At 42.1% G+C, this 15721-nt stretch overlaps 3 protein-coding genes across 3 annotated transcripts in view; 1 reads left to right on the top strand and 2 right to left on the bottom strand.

Annotated features, from left to right (window-relative positions):
- The window catches only part of tinagl1 (tubulointerstitial nephritis antigen-like 1), a 516891-nt gene that overhangs the window by 82670 nt on the left and 418500 nt on the right, over positions 1 to 15721 (top strand). The window lies entirely within an intron of this gene.
- On the bottom strand, positions 261 to 8091 carry kat2b (K(lysine) acetyltransferase 2B). Its single transcript, XM_083899696.1, has 18 exons — positions 7811 to 8091; positions 6001 to 6127; positions 5765 to 5910; positions 5577 to 5663; positions 5312 to 5493; positions 5025 to 5216; positions 4786 to 4889; positions 4557 to 4682; positions 4251 to 4384; positions 3916 to 4124; positions 3707 to 3833; positions 3504 to 3614; positions 3251 to 3394; positions 3052 to 3166; positions 2919 to 2949; positions 2638 to 2701; positions 2471 to 2555; positions 261 to 1624 (listed from the first exon to the last, which is right to left on the bottom strand). Exons 1-18 carry the CDS (start codon positions 8009 to 8011, stop codon positions 1431 to 1433), a joined length of 2379 nt encoding a protein of 792 aa, XP_083755822.1. The 5' UTR covers positions 8012 to 8091; the 3' UTR covers positions 261 to 1430.
- On the bottom strand, positions 8803 to 15604 carry LOC310935759 (ras-related protein Rab-5A). The gene is made up of 6 exons (XM_083899702.1): positions 15459 to 15604; positions 12740 to 12961; positions 12414 to 12565; positions 12119 to 12241; positions 11872 to 11965; positions 8803 to 11211 (listed from the first exon to the last, which is right to left on the bottom strand). Exons 2-6 carry the CDS (start codon positions 12903 to 12905, stop codon positions 11096 to 11098), a joined length of 651 nt encoding a protein of 216 aa, XP_083755828.1. The 5' UTR covers positions 12906 to 12961; positions 15459 to 15604; the 3' UTR covers positions 8803 to 11095.

Below are 15721 nucleotides of genomic sequence, written 5' to 3'. Positions count from 1 at the left end.
GTTGGTGTCAAGCCATCTTTTGCAGATCAAACCTTGCTAATTGAAATAAAATAAAAACTGACATGTACCTTGATTAGAAATATTCACTTCACCATATCTGAAAGCTATTTAAAAGTAACATCGGCCTGATTTGTCCTGTTGTCTTCACGATTACACTGAGTTCAACGCAACACACACATAATTAACCCCACTTCTCTTTTATTCAGTCTATAAAATAGGGTAACACTATGTCATTAAAACCAGTTGTACAAAGAGCATGAAGTAATTTTTTTTCCAGACACTACAAAATGTATTTTTCCTAAAGTTTGAAAAGTACAAACACCTTTTTACAAAACAGCAAAACTACATAGTATTGCACAATCTTTTCATTTATCTCCAAAGTATAAAGTTCAATCTCCATCTGCAGGAAAAAATAAGAAAATAAATTAACCTTGTCTTTAGCATAATTCTTTTTAAATTACAGCACATAAATAAGAATAAACTCCAGATAATTAAATTAGCTCTTGGTCAACAGCCGTAATTTATATGTCAAACAAAATCTGAAGAAGACAAATGCTCTAATTTATGTTAACTAATACTTGGAAAAATAAAAGTGCATTTTGATAGACAAACTGCCCTTGGTGGCTTTTACTAAAAAAAGATTATTTAGTTCTGAAACATAAAATATATGTTATATACACATTTAAAATATACAATGGGTATAAGTGCTTTAAAATGATAAATCCATACAAATTTAAATTATGTGTTCCTCTTTTGGCAGGATGAACTCGTCACAGACAAACTTTGACCTCATTGATGGCGTGCACACTCACAGATACGAGATTATATAGACAGGAAAATCTATTCTCAATCACAGTCCGCAAAGGTAACACTAGTGTAGTGATGTAACACACAGTAGATGTCTATGCTGCTCATGACAAATCTACCTGAGTCAACTGAGAGGATGTAGCCGTTCAAAACGGCAGGATATGAAAGGAGAGATGAAGTTATTCTGCAGTCAGCTGTCGTTCCCTTCCGAAAAAATAAGCCCTATTTAGTATGTTTTCCTATATCAGCTTCCACTGTCCTCTCTTTCCATGGCACCCTGCGATTTCGAATGAAATATGAAGACACAAGCTTTTTTTTGTTTCTTCTCAGCAACAGACTAGCTGGCTATCAGTGAAACCTTCCCTTGTGGCCGTTTGTTCAGTGTAAATGGTACTGATTCAGGATCTTTGCCTGCATGCATCAAACATTAAGAGTGCTGGTCTGAGACCTATGTGGACCTTTCACACCTTCCTGAAACGTAACTGCTCCAGAATCAGTAGTCCTATCCTTGGCTTGTCTCTGCACACAGCTGTCATTTGAATCATCAACACTATATCCTCGCCTTGACCACTAGTTTTAAGGGCGGTCTCATCCTCCGTTCAGGAGAACTGTCTTCCTCTACTCTACTTCTCAATGAGGCCTGCTTCTTTGATTTTGGTGTAGAAGAACTTCTCAAGTAAGTTGGCACACTTGTAGTACTCGCTCTCTGGTGGGTTGTATTCGCGACAGTTGGTGAAGATGCGCTGCATGTCCGCCATGAACAACTTGCGAGTCGTGTAGTACCGGCTCTTTAGGCGTTCACTCATTGTCTTGAGGTCTGTGAGAAGAAAAATAGTGAATTAGTGAAATGTGAATTGTGCGGCTCTTTAAAGGTCCAGTGTGTAAAAAAATACTGGCATCTAATGGTGAGAATGCAGGTTGCAACCATTGGAGAACACCACTTCTCACTTCTCTCGTGACCCCCTTTTCAAAGCATGTCAGGGAACTATATTGGCTTGTTCCCATCATGGTACGGTACAGTACAGTTTGGAATGATAAAGCCCTGGGCCAGGCTTGCGTTTTGACTGAGAACAGCACCTTTACTGGTCAGGCGGAGTGTGCGCTGTTCCAGGTGGCCGTGTCAGCGAGATGTGTAGTGTGACGTACCAGTGCGCAGACAACAAACGATGACACTGAACGCGACATTATAGACAACAAAGGAGCAGCTGGGTTCTTTTCTGCTCGGTTTGTGGCTATTTGTCTCTACAAGACATCAAGCTTTGTATGAGAATAGACTGTGGGGCGTTGAAGTAAGGATTGTTTTGGGTCTAGCTCCACCTGTACTGTACCCCATATCATTACTGTGGCACCCCAAGGGAAGGGTACACAAATGGAATCGTTGAATTCCTGGCACTATTCCTAATGGAAACAGTTCCACCTGGTGGAAACACGGCATATGCTGGCCGACACATACCAGAGAGGTATAACCAAAACTTAACCACACCTAATTCTTGTTCTGATACTACTTACTGGCGGAACTGATCATGAATATTGATCATAATGGAAGACATGGTCTGTCTCGCTCTATATTCTCCCTTAAATTGATCGTTGATCCCCGATATTTGTTCATTTCTTAAACCTTGTCCACTCCCTGCTGTGTAACTGTGGCCATGCAACTACATACCCATGGGGAAGCGAATCACTTGATAGTACCCAGGAGCCTCTGTTTTCTTCACAGGCTCCATGAAAGGCCAGGCGTTCTGGTGACTCTGTGGCATAAGTTAGAAAATGTTGTCAGAGAGTCGTTGTGTTGACTTGTTAAACGTTCTCTGCATGTCTCTCTGCCCTCACCTTCACATGTTGGAGGATGGTCTTCAGCGTGTTATACAGTTGATCAGGGTCTTTCAGTTCCTTCCTGGAAGAAAATCCATAGAGAAAAAACACATCACAATAAAAGTAATAATGACAAACGATAGTGTAAAACAAATAATAGGATTAAAGTGCTGTTAGCTAGGAGTTTTCCATCGTTTTGTACAAGTCATTGAGAATGAGTCTCCTGCTGTTTGTGTCATTGGTGACCAAAGATATTTAATTATGTGACTGTCCACTTATCCAAGTCATTTCACACCTACCCTTTGCCCACAGGTTTCCATCCAGTTTCACCTGGCAATGACATGACACCACAGTTATGTCACACAGTTATGTCACACTACAATTTAAATAGTGTAAGATAGAGACATGCTGCACTCTGTTAGTGTAACGTACGTATGCCTGGAATACATTCTATGGGAATTTGCCGAACTCCTTCCTTAAAACAGGAAAGTCCAGGATAGACTTTTCTGATCTGAGCCTGCTTCCTCTCGATCAGTTTCTTAATGATCTGAGAGAGAGAGAGACACACCCACAAGAGTATTGATTAAAAGATGTTAAGCCTTTGAATTTAAGAATTTAGACACCCACACACCTCCTTCTGCTTTTTGATGATAACAGAGAACTCTGTGTAGGGGATACTGGGGTTGAGTTCACAGCCCATGAGCGTGGCTCCCTCATAGTCCTTGATGTAGCCCACATACTTGGCCTTGGGAACCTTGATGTCCTTTGAGAAACCCTGAGAGGAAGAAGGAGACGTGTCAAACGAGAAATCTTCTCAAAATGTGAAGTATTACTAACCCCCTGTGCAAACAAATGTGTACTGTGTATATTATTGAACAAGTTACCTGTTTTTTGAAATAGCCAATGGCGTACTCGTCGGCATAAGTGAGGAAGTTGAGGATTTCATGCTTGATGTGATATTCCTTCAGGTGGTTCATCAGATGGGTTCCGTAACCCTGCAGTCACAAAGACAAAGGTCAAAACTGACCAGTTAGACAGGATACATGTTCAATGCAAAGCCACGCTGAGCAGCAGGGAGTGCCCTCACCTTGACCTGCTCGTTGGACGTGACGGCACAGAAGACGATTTCTGTGAAACCCTGTGACGGAAACATGCGGAAGCAGATCCCTCCGATGACGCGGCCGTCTTTGATCAGTGACAGAGTCTTGTGCTTCCTGTTAGTGAAGAGATGAATTTCAGTCACCGCCATTACACCACCAACTGTGAAAAGTGGTAACAAACTGTGACACCACCCACGGATCAAAGACCAGCCGCGTGATGTACTCCTTGGGCATACGGGGAAGTTGGTGGGAGAAGACATTTTGGAGGCCGACGAGCCACATCAAGATCCGCTTATTGGGCTTCTGGTTTAGGGAGTTACCAATGACATGGAATTCAATCACCCCCCTGCGCTCCTCTAAACGAGCAGCTTCATCACGTGCAGAGTGAGCTGACAGCAGATTGGTCTGCACAGAAAGGAAGGAATGAAGTCCTTATCTTCTCTCCCATCATCAACTGAATATCAGAGTGATATCTTTCACCAAACTCTATCTGAGAGTTTCTATCATTTCTTTACGTTTGTTTGACTTTACCTCAGGGATGGCGGCAGGGTCCGTGATGGTTGCCATGACTTCATTGATGAGGTCCACAGGGATGTCACCCACCACCCGAGGTCTCTTGTTTTCCTCATGTGGAAGGGGCTCGGAGGGTTTACGCTTCTCTCCAACTACGACACAGTAAATGGGGGAGAGAGGAAGTTCCTCGTCATTGAAATATCGTAATCATTGGTGTAGCAGTGTGTCTCAATGGAAACAAGGAACTAACCAGCATTTGAAAAAAATGTGTCAGTTGCACTGGAAACGTCAATGACATAGTAATAGCCGGTCTAACTTGCGTACCTGGGTTTGACTCCAACACGGACGCTGTTTTCCTGGCTGGACTGACGCTGCCACAGGTGGAGGGGTCCACTGATAATGGACTAGTGCTGTAGTACAAAGGTCTGGCCACAGGGGGTGCACTAATAACTGCAGAGCAACACAGTAAAAAACAATCATCATATTGCATCATATATTTAAAAATGTAGTGGTGTATGTGTGTTTCTCTGGAGCCTGTGAAGGCGTTTGTTACCTGTGTGAATTGGAATCTGTCCCCCTGATGCTCCTGCCAAGAAATCTTGGCTCCAGATCGGCGAGCTGTGGCTGTAAACCTCCTCCTCCAGCATCGACAAGAACCTGAGCCAAAGAAAACTAGGTTAAACAGGTTGCCACGTGTGCTTATGAGACTACTCTGTGGTTTGATATTGAGAACGTGCACGTATGTTAATCCGTGAGTGATCTCAGAGTTCCAGAGTGTTTGTTTTTCCTTACTTGGGAAAGTGTGTCAGGATGAGTGTGCGTTTCTCAGGTGGCAGCTTGTCCTTTTCCTGCCTTGCCTGCTCGAGCAGCTGCTTCCTCATCACAGTGAACACAGAACGCAACAGTGTCCGGCCGAAGATCTGAGTGGTCTCGTACCGGGGGAGACTGTCACAGAACTGAGGCACATTGCAGTAGCAGAGCCATCTGTGGTCAGCAGACATAAACATAAAGTAACTTACTTTTAGACATGACAACGACACCGTGCAGCATGTTTATGAGATATGCGTTGGCGTTGCTACCTTGTGTAGTTGGCTTTGTACCCAGCTAAGTCATCGTTGGGCACCCTTAGGCGTCTCTGCGAGGGCGTCTCCAGCTGCCAGTAGTTGATCTGGTTGAGAAACATCTTTGCCAGCTCCACGATTGTTTGACGTTCCTTCGATGGAAGGTGGCTGAATTTGTACTGGACAAAATTATTCACCCCCTATTTTGGGAGAAAAAAACCAAAACATTTAGTGACATGGTGAAACTCTTATTTGTGTCAAAGTGTTTGTTTTGTGTAATTACTTGCTCAATGCTGGGTTTTTCAAACGGAGGGCTCTCCTGCGCTTCTAACATCGGTTTACCCATCTGCAGAATGGATTTCCTCAGCAGCTGAAACAAAAACAGAAGAGGCTTGACTATATTTACTTGCACACAATGCCAGTTGTAAAATCCAGTGTTGGTGTATTCCGATTGCAAAAGCAGATGCTTACTTTGAAGAGCGAAAAGTAGACCTGCTTAGTGTCGGCGTCTTCCTCTTTGTGAACACATGTGTAGAGATACTCCACGTCCAGCACGATACCCAGAAGTCTGTTCATTTCTTCCTCTGATACGTTTTCTAGGTGGGTCACATGATCACCTGGGAGATAAAATTATAACGCAAGAACTGATTAATGTTTCACTTGATGATAATGACGTTCCCGCTTCTTTCTTCATCGTGCTAACATACCTAAAGTGTGAGAGCAGCTGCGGCAGGGCTCCTGCAGGTTGACTGTGTTGGACTGTTGGTCGGTTCGCGGGGGAGTAGGAGGGGGGTTCTGACTTTTCCAACCATTACATTTACAGGCTCCCTCAGCCTAAGAAAAGAACATAGCATTTTTAATATTTGCAACATAGATTCATATTGAACTGTCACAGTGAATCAAAATACAAGTTAAACAGATCTTAAACACTTCAGTAGGCAGATAGCTTGAAAAAGGATTGTAGAGTTTCATCCACATGTTTGTCTGACTCTCTTTAGGGCTCTTTTTTAGGTTTCTTTGCAAAGTCATTGCAAACAACGGCGTAACTATCTTCAGAACAGCTGTAATATTAACGGAACCAAGTTCCCTCTCTCTGTAATATGTCAAAGTCACCCATCCCACGCTAAATATCCACAATGTATTCTACCCAATGTGTCGATCTCTCACAGATCACTTATGATTTACCGAAATTGTTTTATATTGTGCTGTCAATAAAAGGTAATCAGCAGGGATGGGACAATATATGATATAATCGCACATTGCAATAAAAAGCTCTCACAATAATCAGTTTTTGATCAATTTTAATAACAGGGATTCTTGAAAATGGAGAAAAATTGCCCAATTTGAACGCGAGCGACCCGAAAATACAGTCTTTCCACTCACCCCAGAAGCTCCTTACCCACAATGAGCTTATTTAAGATTCTTTTTACACCTTTGATTGTTCCCTAAAACATATAAATCCTTATTTGCAACATTTCGTAACATGTATTTGACGTAAAAAAAAATTTAATAGTAGTGTGTCCGTTTTCCCTCTTTAAGCTTTTCGAAAATGTGCGATAATACAGATGAATACGCAAAACGTAATTTACAACAATCCCCCATAGGTGGGGGATAAAGTGGTAGACTTTGAATAATCCACAATTGTTGATCGATCGCAACAGGAATTGTTTTTAATATCGGCCCAATTTATATTAGCTATATTGTTATTTGCGTTCTAACTTTACTTCACAGTGTGATTCCTACATACATTTTTGATAAAAATGTCCCAACAATAAAAACTTTAAAGCCTCTTATATGTATATGGAGGCTTGTTATGACTGACCGGTCAGTGAGAGGTGGGGGTGAGCAGGACTGGCAACCCTGCACTGCGCATGCGCTCTGCAACAACAACAAACTCCGCCCCCCCCCCAACCCCTTTCAGCAGCTGTCACCCTGTCATAACAAAGACCCCGTCTCTCTCTCTCTCTCTCTCTCTCTCCGCGGCTCATACGCTGCATAAACCCAGTCAAAGCCTCTTCCTCCATCGCCGCGCGCTGACAGGAGGCACGGGGCACCGTGGATTCCCCCCCCCCCCCCACTCGTGGAAAACACCAGAGCAGCACACGCACACACCCACACAGTGGGGCTGCAGCCTCTGAACACACGCAGCCTCAGCTACTCCCAAAGACACCGAGCCGAGCCAGTGTTTACGTTCACAACCCCCCACCTTGACAGAAACACAGTGTAAAAACGGCGGACAGAGCCCAGCTAGAGGCTCCGGCTTCACGGCCCCGCGGGGAAAAAAAACCCCACCACAACAACAACGCGTTCATTAACAACGTCTTGATGTCGCTTTTCAGTAACTGCTTCGTGCATGCATAAGATGAAAAAAAAAAAAAAAATGAAGTGCGGCAATGGCTTCCTTTGCTGCGCTTGCATTTTGCAAACTCTTGCAGCCGCGCACAGGACAGGACACGGGCTTTAATCGGAGAACGCGCTCACGCCGGTGTGTTTCAAAAGTCTGCAAATACAGCATACTTTGCAGGATGAATACACTCCGAGTTTTTCCAGTTTCTTCGGCCGAGGAGAGGAGCGGAGTTGCGCCTTCTTCACGGCGATACGTGCGGATCCTCCAGCGGCGCCAGAGCCCTCCGTTCCCGCGGCTCCAGGAGCGGCCGGAACCGAGCCCGCAGCTCCGATGGCCGGCGAACCTTGCTGGATCCCCGCGCTGTCGGCCATTATCGACAACGAAGCCCCGCAGGGACCCGTGGCCCGAGAAATATTCGCTCTACCGTCCGCTCTATTCCACAAGCGGAGGATCAGACATGGCGCTCATCCTTATTTTCAATTTCTCACTGTAGGTTCATTTTCCTCCGCTAGGGGACTCAGACGGGACAGACCATAACTGAGAGAGAGGTCACAGAATGCAAACGAATGTGTCAAAAAAAAAAAAAAATTCAAGGTCAAATGGGATGAAAATCAAGCACATATGGAGTCACACAGTGTCTGACGGACCATATGATAAATAACAGTGAGCTATGGTTTTTAGACTGAATTAATATTTGTTGCACTTTAACATCATGGAATGTTTCAAACTTCTTATATGGGAACCCATTTTTTTTTTTTTAATGTATGACAGACCATCGCAACCCAGTTTCAGTGTTTCTGACTATTTTATACTGTCATTTCTATTACACGACTGCTTATGTTCCCTAGTCCATGTCAAATTCTACTTAAAGCCCATGACAAAGAATCACAAATCTGGAACAAACTTAATAAATAGAAATAAATCTCAGTCACACAATCTCTCGAGGAATATAAGACAAATTTAGATACATACTGACTGTCTGACCTCTTGAAAATTAGCTGTGAAAGATGAAACTAAATATGAGTGTTTATTAACTTCAGGTTGGCAGCAACAGTCCATGCACACACACTCATACAATCAGCCCGATTATTATAATAATACATGATCAAATTTATTTCAGTATTTATTTTGTCAATACAGAACAGTACTGTAAAATGCTTGCATGTAATTAATTAGGTGTTCATGACAAAAAAAAAATCCCCAAAACCTTACAATTAACATCCCTATGACATGTTAATCCTTTTATTTATGAACCATCACAGCACAGAGTTGTTTACCGTTTTCCATGAGATGGTCACAAGATGCTTCTCAGGGGGCGGACAGTTGGTCAATCAAACCGTTTTGTACTGTGTCCAACTCCTCTGCAGGTTTCTCAACAAGTGTGTCTGCACGTTCAGATACTAACTGTGCTGGACAAGAAATCATAGCCCGATACAAAAATAAAATATAATAATACGGGATAATAATTAGTGAGTGTTAAAAAATAGAAACCAACATATTTGGATATTACTTTTTTTTTTTTATCATTTGAGAAGATAGTACAAGACAGATGAGTAAATAAATGCAATTTCATTCTTTCTTTTTCTTTTATAACACTACATACAAGACCACCACTGATTATAATTTAACCATTTGTGTGAAAAAAGAACAGCAACAAAACCAAAGCTGTTTTTTCTGATAACTGTACACTTTTTTTTTTAATGATTATCTAGACAGCCCCCTAGCAAGCATTAGTCCCGTCACTGATATGTCAAAAAAACAAAAAACCTACACTGCAACACCCTATTTACAGTATATTATTTATATATATTTATATGTATTTATATTTTATTTATATATATATCACACTGGCTGAAATTATGACAAGATATATTCATGAGCATCATTAGTGCAAGGCATGAGTAAGACAGATCTGTAAAAAGAGCTAACCACATGTATGAATGTGTGTGTTTCCATGTCCATGTGTTTGTATAGAACAATGTACAGCTGATAGGTTTATGGAAAAGAAAACACAAAAATTATGTGAGAGAGTTGTGTAACAGGCTGTGTGTGAGTGTGTGTGCTTATGTACAGTGACGTTTTGGTTCGACAGTTCAGAAGGAAGAAGTCAACGCAAAATGTGTGTTCATGTGCAAACGTGTGCTTGACGATGAACATGTGGGCAAATTAAGGTATGAGTGAGTCTACAGATGAAACCTGTCACCGGCCAGTCAGGCCTGGTTTGTACACGACGACACGTGACCGTGTCTAAAGCACTTCCTAATCAAGAGTAAATGAAAAATAATCATCATTCAAAGGTGACTACGAAGCAACCGCATTGCAACTCCTTGCTCGCTACCATCACCTTTGCTTTTTACGATGTGCAAACCCAGCTGCAGCAACATAAACACAATGGAAAAAGTTGTCTGAATTAACTACTGAATTATCCAAAAGGACAAAACCCAAGAGATCTAGTCTAAATGCCAAAGTCTACTTCAGATTTATGAAAGGACACTGCATGTTCTTGTTGTGATTAGAGTTGTGTGTAACAGAGGCGGGGGGTTGCTGATTTCCAATGGTCGTTGTGGACACTTAAAATCACAGAGTAAATACTGTGAAACATTGCACAATGCCACTAGGGACAGCTACAAGCAAACACAGGCCCATCATAGAGACTAAAGTTGGTAGAAGAGAATGTAATCTAGTGCTACTTTAGTGGGGAAAGGATGTAGATAAAGAGGCAGAGGTGAATCAGATCTTAAAACAACGAGAGTCCACAGCTGTTTCATCAGATAAAAGGGTCCCAGTGGCAAAAGAGAGACACTTTGGGTTCTGTTCACCATTTCTTCCACTCTTTCTCGCATACATAATACACTCCTCTTCTCCAGTAGTATTTGTCTCTGTGCTACTGCAGACAAATGTACAACAGTTTGTTTGTTTGTCTATTTTAGGCCATGTAAGTGTATAGATATGTGCATCCACATTTTTAGAGCAAAAAAGGGAAAACAAGAAACAAAACAGAAAAAAAAAACTTTTTTTTTAGTATTTCTGTAGTTAAGACTTAAGCTATTCCAGAAAAGGGAAGTAAGCACTTCCCCTTAATGAAACTTATATCTACACGATGGAAAGAAGATGACCAACAACAGGGTGCACCAATATCTGCTGCCGTCGTTAATCTTTAGGAACTGATACATGTAAGAAGCTAGCTGACAGAAAGTAAGGACAAACGGTTAGGAGTCTTTACCAGGTAGCAGCAGAACCATTATGTGGGACAAGAAGCAGAGCCATGTTGATCAGTGTCATGGCATTGACTTCACTGCTGAAAAATTAAAAGGTGGGATCTTTTTCTTGTTTTGCCAATCAGATAATTGGAGAAAGAGCACAACATGTTGCATTAGGAACTGCAGTGGCAGTCAGGGCATCAGTCGCATTAGCTACTGCTATACAGGTTGTTTGGATGGAAGGCATTCTTCAGGTTAGTTACTGCAGCACGGAGCCTTGGCTGGCTGGGCAGCTTCCGTCAGGTCCACTCCCCGGTTCCGTCCACTGTTGGCTCCTGCAGCCTGAGGCTCACTCTTCGGCAATCTCTTCGCTGAAATTAGACAATATAAGACAACATGAACTAAACGACGATCAAAGAAATTACAACTCTACGAGAGCAGAAGAAAAAGGGATACAACTTCCACTATACAGTTCTAGCGCAATGTGTTTTTTCTTTGCTTTTCCATCAGAAATAGTACCCGATACCTGGTGCTTTTTTAGTGCCTGCTCTGGTGAGGTTCCGTGCACGCTGAAGCGATACTAAAATGTGACACTGAAACTGAAAGACTACCAACCACTAATTGGCAGAGCGAGCAATGTCCAACACAGGAATCAAACCGAACAACTGTTCTTTAAAAAATCGTGAAAACATGTTAAATTTCTAAAATCTCAATATTTAACAGAGGAGTCTATTTAGCTTCATGCAGGAAGTACTGACCTAATCTATGTAATGAAGTGATTCTAATGATTCAGTACACTGAAAACAACTGCTTTGTCCGTCATTAGTTTGTGTGTGTCGCGTACAAACCAACATCACGGCAGTTTCGTGCATCTGTGCTATGACGACCCCGCCCATATAGTGTTTAATGTAAAACGTCATGCTATAAATGTATAGTGGAAAAATGCCATTCGAGAACTAGCAGTAGAAATGGTTGCCACTCCACAAATGCTCAGGCAAAAATCAATGAAGTAAGTATAAGGAGTTACCCACCTATAGCCATGAATATCTCATTCACATTCATAGATGTCTTAGCTGACGTCTCCATGAACAGTAAGCTGTTGTCATCTGCGTAGGACTGGGCATCCTATAAACAGAACAGGAATATTCTCATAAATGCACGCTTTCAGGTTCAACAAACTTGTCAAGTTCTCGGTGTTATCACATAAAACAAATAATGATTAGATTCTCTTTGATTACAAATAAATAACTGTCAAGACATTGCTATTTTTTGTCTAACCTGGAAGTCGACAGCTCTCTTGTTGGCGAGATCAGCTTTGTTTCCTGACAGAGCGATGACTATATTAGGGCTCGCTTGTCTCTGCAGCTCCTTTACCCAGTTCTTTGCCCTTGCAAAGGACTCCTGCAAACAGAAGAAATGTGGGCCATTTGTAAGAAACCTTATGCGATCACGTGAACTGTAATAGTAGCTGAATATAATGTCTCTACATGTTTAACCTGTAGACTGAATGCATAGCAACTACTATAAGTACAACTTAGAGTACGAATGTGTTCATAAAGGTGGATGAACTTGCCTCATTTGTGATGTCGTAGACCACAATAGCAGCCTGTGCTCCTCTGTAATACATGGGTGCCAGACTGTGGTAACGCTCCTGACCTGCAGTGTCCCATATTTCAAACTTGACTGTTGTGTCATCTAGACACACTGTTTGGGTGAGGAAGGCCGCTGAGAGGACAGGAAAGGTTGAGAGATGAGTCAGCATTGCATTATCAGTATCCACACAAAACAGTCTGGTGTGATAGGAGGTAATAAATTCACCTATCACTCAATCAGCTGTAATTACATGCACCTGCCCACAAAGAAATGAGAAAAAGCCTGGTCTGTTAATATGAAACTTACCTCCTATTGTACTCTCCTGGAATTCATGGAACTGGCCCTTGACGAAGCGAAGCACTAAGCTGGACTTTCCAACAGCTGACTCCCCCAACAGCACCAGCTTAAACTGACAGATTTTGTTCCCTGAATTGGGTCCATTGGGTCTTGTAGCTCCTCCCCGATTGGCCATGACCTAGTCGGATCCCTCGGTGTACTGTATGCTAAACCTCAGGAGCGGCACTTCTACTGCAAAAGCCAAGAGATGAAAAGGGTAAGTGGATACCCAGAAAATCATTCTTAGGTAAAATACTAAATGAAATGGGACTGTGGCTTTCTGTCCTGAGATGAGCACAAATGTGTTTAAGAAGCAACAGATGACCTGAGACAATCCATGGAACGCCCTACCCATATTGACACATTGTTGTTTATAATCAAACTCTTTCTTTTTCATGCCTTTCAACCCGTCTACAAGAGGTGTGCAGTAGAACAGTCAATAGGAGCACCATCATGGGCCACATTTCTCTCTAGCTGGAAACAGAGACTAGAGAAACTACACAAATATAGTAAGTTCTCTCTTAGACCATTTGATTTACATTGTGTTGAATGTTTATTATAGAGTTATTGCTCAATAATGACTAAATGTGTTACCTATTGTTAAGTGTTCAAACAATGCTGATTAAGCCTATCAGCTCCACACAGCTCTGTGTTCATCAGTATAGCTGTTTTTGTGTTTGTAGTGACACAGCATGATGCAGTTTACATCACAGCTGATGGAGAGAAGGCAGAAACATATCCGCTATGCCAGTAAAGTAACAGCAGTGAAGTTTGTGTGAAGAAATTAAAACAGGGGTCTCTGAAACACAAGGGAGGTTGTGAGATACTGAAACAAATGTTGGGAGAAAACGGTTGAGATATGGACCTAGAGTCATCCATTCAAAAAGCTCTGAGGTGTAGGTCAAGTCCTCCCAGACACGCGCAACATTTTGGTGACAATGTAAACCAACAGAAGCCAGACTACATTATGCTTATTTGTAAAATTCCGACCGTAGCTGTGACCTCTCTAATAAGCTGACTTAAATGGTTTAACATCCTTTTTCTGGCTGGCAGTACCAACCTAGTTGGTATTTGTATAGTGTGTCAGTATACTACATTATAATGTTACAGTGCAATGACATATGCTTCTTCCCCACTTTGTATTTCATCTGTCAAGCATGAAAAGCCGTCATTTAAATCTCTGTCATTGTTTTTCTACAGATAGAAAACACAAACAAGCATATACTGCCTGACAATGCATTTGTGATTGACATGATTCAGTAGAGTTCTAAAACCCTCTAAAACCACATACAGTGACACAAGCAAAGAAAGGCTTGTCAAACTCCCTGCAATTTCAAGAGTTCGGCCCACCCACGTGTATGGTTACATACCATGCATTCATGCATTGCTTACTAATTTGTATAGAACAAACGGCTGAATATATAAAACAAATGGCGGTTGTCAACTAAGTGACAAACACATATCTGACGTTTGCAGGGGGAATTTGACCCGAGCATGATCGGTGCAAGCAAATTCCTGACCACAATGTCTTTCAATGTGCACACCAACTCCCTCGTGCAGGTGACAAATCGAAAGAGTCACAAGGGGACATTACATAGATGCATTTTTGTCACATTTTTATGGTGAACTTTAGAGCTGCATTTCAAATCAATGTAATACTGCAGTTTGTTGTATTGTGATATGTGGATTGTGCCAAGATCGACACAAGAAACTGCATTATTGTTCAGATGCACACTTGTGTATCTGTAATAATGCTGAACAGAGTTATATTCATATTCAAAGGAAATGTAGTATGTTTACTTCATGTAATCCCTGTGGTGCTATACTGGTTATATACACATGCAAGCATCGAAATACAAACACAAGGAGGGTGATTAGCATAGAGCTACATTTGTAAAGACAGTGGAAGTAAATTATTTGGTCATAAACACGTCTGTCTGTGCGTATATTTCTTAGGAGTCGACATACAAACGAGTAAGAAACAGCAGTGAGAACAGACTCCTGAAACAGACCTGTCAACAAGCGCTGCGCACTACATAACTGCCCAGCTCACAGACGATGAATCCTTATCTGTTGTTATTTGACAGCAAACACACCTGCTCGTGTGAGGTGTAGCCAAGTATTTATTTGGATTATGAAAGGGAGGGAAGCCATTTTCCAAACTGTTTTGTAGTCTAGACAGTTAGCTTAGCTGCAATCGCCATACTTAGTCTTCCAAATGGCTAGAAACACCAGTGTCTCAAGTGCTTTTTGAACAGCAAACGAAACGGCATACAGAATGTTATCAAATAAGCGACTGCATTGAAAGATTGTGTTATCAGTCAGAAATGATTAACAGCAACAATACAGTAGCCAGAACCACAACAAACAAACGCTAACATTAGCTTGATAACACTGTTAGCATTCCACCCACTGACCCGATTCCACCCTTCTAGTGGTTGGTCATAACAAAGTCAACTGTAAGACGTTTGTATTGACTGCCACGCTGGACATTGCTATTCTCTTCTTTTTGGCAACACCTCAACACATAGCATGACTCGCCGAGACATGACAAAGGCCCGCATTCTCCTGGTAATTAAACAACACCGACATTAGCTGGACTAGCAACAGCGCTAGCATTATTAGCAGACGTTAGCGTTAGCCAGCTCGCCAGCTGGAAACAGCAACTTGTCGCCTCATGTCAAAGTACCTGAGAGCAGCCAGACGGTGTTCTGAACTTTAAATGCCGCCGCGGTGGTACTTTCACGCGGTACTTTGGAGGCTGTGGTGAGACGGTGCAGGGGAAACAAAGAAAAATAATTTCAAAAACCCCGTCACGTCTCCTCCTTTCTTTCTTCTCGCAACTTCCCCTTAGAACCAAAACACAAACAAGACCTTCCGCCCCCTGTGCCACGTCACACGGCACGCCTGCTGCTGCTGCTCCAGCCTAGTTTGACACACACACACCCAGAC

This window comes from Microchirus variegatus (genome assembly GCF_963457635.1).
Source record: "Microchirus variegatus genome assembly, chromosome: 13".
Lineage (NCBI taxonomy): Eukaryota > Metazoa > Chordata > Actinopteri > Pleuronectiformes > Soleidae > Microchirus > Microchirus variegatus.
Note: the sequence above shows the minus strand (reverse complement) of the source record. Positions and strands in the feature narration are given on the sequence as shown.

Excerpts from the sequence above, each read along its gene's own strand:
- kat2b (XM_083899696.1), bottom strand. The coding sequence starts at position 8,011 with ATGGCCGACAGCGCGGGGATCCAGCAAGGTTCGCCGGCCATCGGAGCT. Across the intron at positions 5,911-6,000 it reads CAGCTGCTCTCACACTTTAG|GTGATCATGTGACCCACCTA; the intron begins GTATGTTAGCAC and ends TTTATCTCCCAG. Across the intron at positions 3,834-3,915 it reads ACGCGGCTGGTCTTTGATCC|GAAGCACAAGACTCTGTCAC; the intron begins GTGGGTGGTGTC and ends CTTCACTAACAG.
- LOC310935759 (XM_083899702.1), bottom strand. The coding sequence starts at position 12,905 with ATGGCCAATCGGGGAGGAGCTACAAGACCCAATGGACCCAATTCAGGG. Across the intron at positions 12,566-12,739 it reads CCAGGAGAGTACAATAGGAG|CGGCCTTCCTCACCCAAACA; the intron begins GTAAGTTTCATA and ends CTGTCCTCTCAG. Across the intron at positions 12,242-12,413 it reads TCTACGACATCACAAATGAG|GAGTCCTTTGCAAGGGCAAA; the intron begins GCAAGTTCATCC and ends TTCTGTTTGCAG.